The 10491-nt window shown below is 32.9% G+C and overlaps 1 protein-coding gene across 1 annotated transcript; it reads left to right on the top strand.

Annotated features, from left to right (window-relative positions):
- The first annotated feature begins 2428 nt into the window (after positions 1-2428).
- On the top strand, positions 2429-8758 carry LOC107931599 (nucleolar and coiled-body phosphoprotein 1). Its single transcript, XM_016863531.2, is given in 7 exon segments — positions 2429-2830; positions 3934-3998; positions 4542-4729; positions 4732-5276; positions 6517-6600; positions 7598-7659; positions 8337-8758. Coding segments are annotated over 7 exon segments (1179 nt in total). The 5' UTR covers positions 2429-2701; the 3' UTR covers positions 8443-8758.
- The last annotated feature ends 1733 nt before the right edge of the window (positions 8759-10491 follow it).

Below are 10491 nucleotides of genomic sequence, written 5' to 3'. Positions count from 1 at the left end.
CAGTGTGACCCCACGCCAAATTTAGGGGAGAGAGGAGATGTTGCACAAGCTAGAAATAATACCACTCCCACTCCTAGAGTTCGACAAAGACCCAATGGTTCGAGAGATTTTTCGGGATTCCCCCTTACCAAAAACCGATGACGATTCTTGTATAGACTTGTAGAAAAGCCTGTCATCTGGACTTTTGTGAAGACAATGAAGGAAATGGTACACCAACATAACCTTCAAATGATGATTATTACTGAAACTAAGGTAAGGACATCTAATGTTCCTGTCATTGTTATTAGCTTACCATTTGATGCCTGAGCTAATACCACAGTTATTGGGCATTGTGGGGGTATCTGGCTTTTGTAGCTTTCACTTGTTGTCACATTGACCGACTCTGCAATATCGAACAAAAGATCTAGGTCATTATGAAGGTACATGCTCTTTACTCTCAGTAATTTTTATTTGTTATATATGCTAGTCCTATATTAGGTGAACGTAAATTACTTTGGCATAATCTTAAAAGCTGTGGCGGATAATCATAATTTACCCTAGCTTGTGACGGGTGATTTTAATGAAGTAATCTCTATCTCTACGAAATTAGGTGGCCTCTCGCCATCCTGTACTAGAATTAGGGAATTTTATGGTTACCTCAATCACTATAACTTGATTGTCTTGATTTTAAAGGGTTGAGATTCACTTGGTCGAATCTTAAGAGCCTCTTAGGCCTTATTCAATAGAGAATTGACTATGCCTTTGCCAACCCTAATTGGCGCTTACAATTTCCTAATGCGATGGTCACTCACCTTCATTAGGTTTGCTCTGACTATTGCCCCTTACTTATCAATTGGGAAATTTTGATTGGCTTGTAAAAAATAGCCCTTTTAGACTTCAGTTGATATGGCTCGATCATTTTGAGTTTAAACACATCATTGAGAGCTTTTGGGTCAATTCTAAAAGCTCGTTGCTAGACATCGTTGAATTGTTTGCACACAACCTAAAGCAATGGAACCGTACTACGTTTGGTAACATTTTCCATAAAAAGAAGAATTTCTTGGCCTGTATGTCAAATATTGAAAGAACTCTAGCGGAAAATCCCTCTGGCTTTCTTAATAACTCCGTAAAAGTTTACTAAATGACTTCAATATGGTACTTAGAGAAGAGGAATTGCTTTGGGCCTTGAAATCCCGTGATAATTAGATCACTAATAAGGAACGCAAAGCCCGGTTTTTCATCTTTCAACCAAGGTCCGTAAAAATTTTAATAGAATTATTGGGCTGAATGATTCCACATGTAGATGGGTTACGGATAGGAAAGAACTAGAATCACTAGTTCTTAACTACTTTTCCAACCTATTTACATTTTAGAGACTACTTCTACCTCCCATTCCAACCATTGGGATTTTAATTGGATGAAACTTTCTAAAAATGTTGTGTATGGGAGTCACTAATGTAGAGTTTGGAGAAGGACCCCTTCCTAGCTTTGAGTTGATATACGAGACAAATGTAGAAATTCATGGGAAGGTAAGCCGAAAATATAGAATAAAGAAGGAGAGGAGAGATGGGTCGGAGCCTTTAATGGCCGAAAACGACTATATGAGATGGTGTGACATCGGAAAAAGGCCTATTCTCTCACAAGTAGCTAAAGGTTCTTTTGAGAGAAAGAAATATGATTTTTTTTAATTGCACTTTACGGTAAGATTGAACTACTTCAAATCTTATAGTAATTTAACATTATAAATAGTTTTTCAAAAACCAATCTAACTTGCAAAGTTTTAATGTCCCAAGTTTAACTAAAGATAAATTAGGTATTCTTAGTTTATATTTAAAAATAAAATAAATAAATGAGGCATGAAATTATTCAAGTGATTTGTAAAATTAACATTGAGCTATTCGATTTTTTCAAGTCAACTCGAATAAGTAATTCGAGTTTTGAGTTCGAGTCGAGTTGAATTTTACAATTCAAATAACTTGAATAGTTCGAATAACGTATTAGTGTAAATACTTCTTTGGTCCCTGTCAATTTTGAAAACAAACAATTGATTTTTCTCTCAACCAAGATTACAAAAAGAATTCAAAATAAATTTCAAAAATTCTAAATATTTATAAAAATTTTAAAATTTATATTTTAAAAAAATTATAAAAAATTCTAACGAATATATAAAGAAAATTAAAAAAATTTAAAAATTTTCAAAATAATAATTTTGGGAAGCTAAATAAGTTAATTAATATTTGCTCTAACATGAAATTAATCATATTATAATAATATTTTAATTTCACATGTTTAAGTTTTTAATCTAACTCGAATAATTTTACTTAATTTGAATCAACTTGAATTTTATTTCATACAACTTGATCCGAAATTTTTCAAATCAAATTAAGATATAAAATATTACTCGTGAACCCAATTAAAAAATATATTTTAAACTTATTTCATAGACGTTGCCCTAGAAGCCAAGTGATTGTTTTGTATCTTATATCATCGGTCATCGTTTTACCGAAAGGTTTTTAGTTATTTGGGATTTAAAGAAAAAGAAATTAAATTCTTTAGTAAGCAAAACCCTAGCCAGTTGCCATAGTTGAGACCAAGGGGAGGAGGAGGTGAGGTTTATATATTACTTAAGGACCAGGGATACATGCATGTAGTAAAGCCTTCCCCTTCGCTCATAGCTTTGAAGCCTCGCCAAGTTGTACTTCTTTCCAACCCGACCATGAAAATGGAGGCTTCTGCTCCGTCCTTAACTCCCCACCAGAACTCTCTCCTCCTCCTCTCCATTGCCCGCTTTCTTCAACGCAATTCCTTCTCTAAAACCCTCAAGAAGTTTCTCTCCGAAGCCCAAATCCAGGTATCTTCTTTTCTATTTTAGTTTTCTCTGTAGGTATATTCGAATGTGATTGTAGATGGGTTGTTTTGGATATTTGAGAACCGATAGTGTAAATCCATTGTTCTGCTCCTAAATGTAAAAGTACATATTTTCTTTTAGATCTCAGTGGTTGTAGTGGCTTATCAGGTTACAATAAACAAACCTACAAGCTCAAAGGCATAAGCCATCTATTTCCCAATGTAAGGACGTTTGTCTTAATCCGCTACTCTGTTTCATCGATTTCATGATTCTTAGACTTAGCTAGTATTTTCCTGAGAGATTTGACCTTTTATTTACTGAATATATTTTGGTTTATTTGCCTGCGGTTTTGATGTTAACCGGGATTGCAAAATAGGCCAAAGGTCAGGTATCATGTGCTTATGACCATTATTTAGGATGCTTTAACTGCAAAAGAGAGGGGTTTCGTGCTGCACAAGCAGCTTCTCTCAAGTTTCTAATGATTAGAAAATGGTTCTTCTGGGAAGATGTCTACTGTATAGTTGGGTCTCTGTTGTTAGTCTACCCAGGAAAGTTATTTGTTTTTCCTTAAAAAGTGACATTTTGGATCTCAGGCTGCAGGAAGTGTATACCACTCCCCCATTAATTGATAAAAATCGTAGAACCATAATAACTTGTGTTTTGAAAATAAAAAATAAAATTGTGCACTAGTTCTTTTTTCCCCTGAACTATAATGTCGAGGATAGTAGCCAATAGTTAACTTAATTTTCCTAATTGTCTCAATTCTTGACATCAGTAGGTGAATCTCGTTTTTTCCTGGAGCATTTGATATTTTTATTTTTGTAAGTTGGAAGGTCATGAATAATAAAGCTTTCTCAGTGTCTCTGTATGTGTGTGGATCCTTTGTTTTGTGTTCTTGAATCATATATTGTTTCCTCTGTTAAGCAGAGAAGCTTGTTTCTGAAATAATGTAACTTTCCCTCCTTTGTCTGCCTTATTACTGCTTGAGTGTGTGCGCGCCAGTCACTTAATTGCATTATGAGTTTTTATTCATTCTCCCATGCAAAGTTTCTGTTAATTGGCTTGACTCTCAGTAGTAATTTTCTATCTTTTTTTTTTTTTTGCAGAAAGATGTTTTGGCAGGTTCTTCTCTAGCTTTGGAAGAAATGTGCTGCAAGTATCTGGCGAAGAGGTAGGATGAGATTTTTTTTCCTTGATTGATTAGACTTTTATTTATTAAGCGGGATAATCTCTTTCTCCACGAAGTGAAGGATAAGGCCTCACCAATTGTTGCATGTTTAATCACCTTTGCCTTTACACTTACTGATTTCATTGCAATTATGACTTAACATTAAACTTATGCATGTAATGACATTGAGAGTGCATAAATATAATCGTACAGTTATCTGCATGTGAACACAAAAGTGCATATGGTCTTTTCTTTAGCTTCGTTTCACATGGTTTATGTTTTCCATCTGGAGTGTAGTAAATTGTTATGATGCATGAGTCTCTTTAGTTTACCCTTTAATTCTTAAAAATTTTGATGGTGTCCTATATTGAGGGAAACTTATAGAATGCCACTTATTTTGGAAAAACAGAGGCACAAATAACCGATGTGATATTTGTGTTCTTTAACTTTCTGTCTTTCCAACCTTAACAGGTTTTATTTTGTCATTCAATTCTTATTTTCTTTTTTCATATTTTATTCTCATTTTTCAACTTCTGTATTACGCAGTGATGGACAAGACTGCATTGCTTCTACAGTTGAAGTTGCTCCCAAGAAAAAGAAGAAAAGAGGCAATGAGAGTAGTATGGACATTATAGGTGGTCAATCTGAAGTTGACGATAAATCTGCCAACTCTAAGAAATTTGAGGAGCAAGTTTTCAAGGATGCCGCTAAGGAATCTGCTACTGATAAAACTAAGGATAAGAAAAAAAGAAAAGCAAGTCAACTTCTGATTCTTTAATTGAAAGTGTTGGACAGCATGGTTCAGAGGACACGCAACATGCTGCAGTTACTTTGAATGCTAGTGACATATCAGTGGAAGACAAGACTTCCAAATCTAAAAAGAAGAAAAAGAAGGATGATTCTGAAGATGTAGAGAAAGAAAAATCCATAGAGGAAAATAAGATCTCGAAGGTGGATTCAACGATCACAGATGATAAAGGTTCCAAGAAAAGGAAAAGGTTGGATTCTGAAGTACATGATTCTCAGCCTGTTGATAAAAATGCTACTGAAGACTCTAAACGGAGAAAGACAGCAGGTTCAGAAGAGCAATTAAATTCACTAGTGGGAGCTGATAAACATGTCGGTGAAGAAAATAAAGGAGAAAGTGGAGAGACTGATGTTGATGTTCTTCCCAAGAAGCCTGCTAAACGGTTTCATGAGCAGGAAAATGGGAACGCTGAGAAAAATGGAAAGCATTCTGAGCAAAAGAGCTCAAAGAAGCAGCAAAATGGTTCAGTTCAGGTAAGTTTATGAATATCTGCTTTACTTGTTGAACATTTTTAGTAAATTATGTATGGAAGTAAAATTCCGACCTCAGTCTGCTTGTTTTCTTTCTTTGATTTAATATGATTTATGTCCAATTGACTCTCCTTTGTCATGTAGAATTCTGGTTTTACATATTTTGCACGTGCAATCAATATGGAATGCAATGTTTTTTAAGAAAACATCCATTTAACTGTATATTAAGTCCCCATTTCTGAAGCCAAATTGGTAATTACAGAGATAGTAATTAAATCTTGTAGGTGTTCTTCACCCTCTACTATACCTTGCGTATTGTGTTTGTTACTAAGTAAGTCTCACAGGCTTATTGACTTATTCTGTAGTGAAACTTTGAGGTTCATAAATGAAGGTGGATGCCACAACCCTAAAGCTATTTTGCTTTTAAAATCTGGCATATGTTTGTAATTTAGATCTGACTTGTTGCTTCATGTTTGAATTTTCTACATTGTAAGTATGGCCTGTTATAAAATTGTCTTTTACATGTTGAATATATTAATTCATCTAGCTGAAGCCTCAATCACTTTTAAGGAACAACATGCTCTGATCTTATATGACTCAGACTCGGGTGTGAGTGTCAGATACGGGTTATGTTGCTCGGACTCTTCATTTTTCTTGAAGTACTTGTGTCCTATACACTAATATGGGGGTATGACCTCTAAAGATCCTCCAAATGCATGGAAAAGCTTAAAAAAGACTAACCATACCCATGTCGGATACATACCCGTACCGGACACTCACACCTAAGTTTGAGTAACACAGGATACATGTATCCATTTGACAAGGGTATTTTCAATTTTTTATGTGCTTTTCCATGTATTTGGAAGGTCTATACTAAATACTCATGTTCTAAAATATGTTGAACATGGGTGTTGGACATGGGTACTTCAAGAAAATGAAGAATCGAAGCAATGTAGCTTCAATAAGGTGTTGCGAGCCTCTTTTTTTCTCCTATACTGCGTGAGTTTTAGTGTTCGGCTTTTTTGTGGTAATTTCTGTTTATTTGACGTCTTTCCTGTGCTCTATTTCTCACTTTGGAGAGTGGTGTTTAGAATTGAGGGAGAATCAATTTTTGGTTCTCTTGAATGGTTCTTATTACAGCAATAGTTTTTTTCAAGGTTCTTAAGTAATGATGATAATAATTGAAATATCAATTAATCTTTGATTCATAAGAATTTTAATTTTGAATCTTGTGTTATTGCAGCCAAAGAAACCATTTCAAAGAGTGAATGTGGATGAGGTAGAATTTGTTGATAGCAGGCTTGAAGATAATTCATACTGGGCGAAGGTATAAAGTACTTGCCCTGCTTTCTTTTTCTAATCTTATGTTTGGGACGAAGTTAGTAAAGAAAAAGAAATAGAGGTTCTAAAGGAAAGGAAAGGACAGGAAAAGATATTTCATTCCTTTTGTCAGATAACTAAATTAAGTAAGAGAAGGAAAAGAGTGGAAAGTTAACAACATTTGTTTGGTTAAGTAGTAGGAAGGAAAAGCATATTATATTTACATTGCTCCAATTATACCTTTCTAAAATAAAAAATTTTGTTTAATGAATGATCTTGAGATTGGTTGCTTTAAATAATTTTGAAAGTGAGAAAATTAATTTTGTTTTACCGAAAGGCTTTTTTTTAATCCATAAAAGAATGCTTTCTTGAAGATAATTTCATACAAAGAAATGTGTTTTTCAAAATTAATCTATTACTGAGGAAATTCAAGAATTGAAATATTTATATCAAGATAAAATTAACTATAAACTTGTAAAGTTTTAGCATTTTTCTACTATTCAATGTGCTTAATCATGTTCATCTGTTTCGTTTAATAAAAATCCCTTAATTAATCTCAAAATAAAAAAAGACTCGATGCTTATACTAAATTTAAAAAATTACAGAAATCAAGTTACTGATCGATAAAGAAGAAGAAAGAAAAAAAGAAGTTGACGAATGGATTTTTATAAGATTTGAAGGTCGTGTTAAGCTTGAATATTATAAAGTAGGTTTCGAAAAATAAAAGATATTATAATAAGGATATAGAAGTAATTTTATATTTGAAACGAGTTTACTTTCTTCCAACCTTTTACTCTAGTTTGGGTTAACTGAAAAGTGACTTTTGAGGAATGGGAGGGATGCTTAGTTCCACTTCATTTATTTTTATTTAAATGATACTAAACAAAGGAAATATTTTCTTACTTACCTTCCTTTCCTTTTGTTTCTCTCACCTCCAATCAATTCCAATGTATTTATTTTGATATTATATGTATATTTTTGGTCACTTGCAAAAATCCTTGTAGGATGGTGCTGAAACTGGATATGGTGCAAAAGCACAAGAAGTTCTAGGTCAAGTAAGAGGAAGGTAAGCGTAAATGTCTGAGATTTATGTATCATTGGTACCCAATTCATATAATTGGAACTTACTGTACCCGTTCTTTATAAGCATGAGTAACGCATAAATAACACAATATGTGAAACCAAGACTAAGATTGTATTCTGTGTTAGTTTAGGTTGAATTTACCATGCTTCTTTCTGACTCCTGAGAAAACTGATATTTCTAGTTAGCTGGACTCCAGTATTAGTTTATTACTTGACAGGCTTGTCAATATTGGTTTGGGTTTTGCTGGAGATTTTGTTAATTATTAGGATTTTGAACTTCCTCAAGTTTGCATATGATTCTTCGATAGATGTTCCGAGGCTTAGGCTTTATCTTTTCCTTGCTACCCTCTACCCTGTTTTCTCTCCATGATCTAAATATTTTCTAACATCTATTTCTGAGCTCGGGAATTGGAATAAGCGGTGCTCTGGCCTCTGGATGCTGAACTTATACAATAATGTACTCCTGAAAATAGTTAGATTTGCCAGGTCAAATTAATCTGGTAATGGTTGATGTCAGTTTATTCTGGCCCATTCTCTGTCAAAGTGTTAATCTTTTACCAGAAATGGTTTGTATTTTTGTTTTACTGTGCTTTGGGTTGTTCTTGTATATGCTTAAGCAAAGATGGTGTCTAAAATACATATTTCTGATTGTAAACACAGGGGTTTCCGGCATGAGAAGACCAAGAAGAAACGTGGATCATACAGGGGAGGGCAGATTGATCTGCAGTCGCACTCTATAAAATTCAATTATTCTGATGAGGAGTAAATGTTGACTTTCTAGTTGGATGATGAGCACTGCTGTACCCTCTAACCCTTTCCATTCATTTGAGTTTATTAAGTGGAACTCAATGGAACTCAATGATAATATGCTTGTGTTCATCCATAGAGTCATCTGTGTTGGTTTTGTTAGGGTCAATCAGTTTCATGCGTCATCTCTAGTTAATTGAAATTATATTTATGTTTTGGTGTGTCTAGTTCTTAAACGTTTGACATATGCTTCTATTTAAGGCAAATTGCTGTTTTGTGTTGTTTTCTGGTGCAAATTTGGAATGAAATGAAGATACATGTGTATTTGTCTTTTACTGGGTTAGAGAAAAAGAATGAATACAAATGGGGTAAACTACCTTGATAGTCACTCAACTTTGAATAGGTTATTTTGGTCACTCAATTTTAAGAACGTTCAATTTTATTATCTAAAATTTTAGTCATCTACCCTTAAATATTTAACGTGGACCTATATTTCTTAGCTTAATAATAAATTTAACCCTTTAATGTTTATACATTTTATAAAGTTGATATTAAATTTAAAATTTTAATAAGTTTAGCCTATAATGTTTATAAAATTTGTCATTTAATTTTAATTTTAAGTAGTTTTAAAAAACTTAGCTTTAAATATTTATAAAATTTGCCATTTTAATTTTAAATTTAGAAGTTTTGAAAAGGAAAAATATTTAAAAAAAAAGTTAGACAAAAAATGATAAAAATAATTTTTAAAAATTTTAAAAAGCATAAATAAAATACAAATAAAACACCCAACCATACTTATTAAAAAAAGTATATTAGTATTAAATAAAATAAATTATAAACATTGTAGCTCTCAAAATTGCTTCTTCCCCTGTGGTGATTTGCTTGCTCTTCATTTACATCCCTTCTTTTATTTATTTTTTAATATTTTCTCACAAGGTTCCATTTTTTTTTCTTTCCATCTTTTTGGGCATCGGTGGAATTAGAGCTGTCCATGGGCCGGGTCGGTCTGGGTTCGGGCCAGACCCAAATTTTTTTCAGCCCCCTTCTTAGGCCCTGGCCTAGCCCGAAATATGGGCCTGAGATTCTGTCCAGGCCCGACTCGGGGAAAAATATGGAACCCGAGCCTGGCCCGGCCCGGCCCTTTTTTTAATTAAAATTAAAATTATATTTTTATTAAAATTAAAACTAATTGTTATTAAAATTAATTGTTATCAAAATTAATTGTTATTAAAATTGTATCAAATTATATATTTTTTTGTACTAGTCAACATTTTGTAAAATCTAACATTTTGTTAGTAAAATTATTAATTGTTAATTGTATTAATTGTTACTAAAATTATCAAATTATATCAAATTATTAATTATTAATTGTTACTAAAATTATCAAATTATATCAAATTATTAATTATTAATTGTTACTAACATTTTGTTAGTAAAATTATTAATTGTTAATTGTATTAATTGTTACTAAAATTATCAAATTATATCAAATTATTAATTGTATTAATTGTTGTAACAAAATCTAACATTTTGTAACCTAAAACTTAAAATAAAACTAAAACTAGTATATTTTAAAAATAAAAAAATATTTAATATATTTTCGGGCTGGGCCAAAAAAATTTTGCCCGAGGCCCAGCCCGTTTTCTAAATGGGTCTCATTTTGTTGCCCAAGCTCATATTTCGAGCCTATATTTTTACCTGAACCCTCTCATATTTCGGGCGGGCAGTCGAGTCGGGTCGGGCCGCCCGGCCCATGGACGCCTCTAAGTGGAATCTAAACATGATTTATGAGTCATTGGGTTGTTATGTGGCTGACCTTTCCTCCTAAGTGTGGAGGGAGTTATGGGGGCTACAATTGCTTATGGGAGTCCTTATCCAAACAAAGATGACCTCTTTTATATGAAGATGTCTTGAAAGACCCCAACTTCAAGGTTTTTAAACTTTTTATTTTATTTTATGTGATTTATGGTAATATTAGTTTTAGAAGTGTTGGTTTTGGATAGAGTTGCTTATGGGTTAGGTTAGATTTGGGTCGGGTCAAGTAAAAAAATCAGGTCTATTTTTTAGG

The sequence above is a fragment of the Gossypium hirsutum genome, chromosome D04, assembly GCF_007990345.1.
Source record: "Gossypium hirsutum isolate 1008001.06 chromosome D04, Gossypium_hirsutum_v2.1, whole genome shotgun sequence".
Classification (NCBI taxonomy): Eukaryota; Viridiplantae; Streptophyta; class Magnoliopsida; order Malvales; family Malvaceae; genus Gossypium; species Gossypium hirsutum.
The sequence above is the reverse complement of the archived record's forward strand: the minus strand, read 5'-3'. Positions and strand labels throughout refer to the sequence as shown.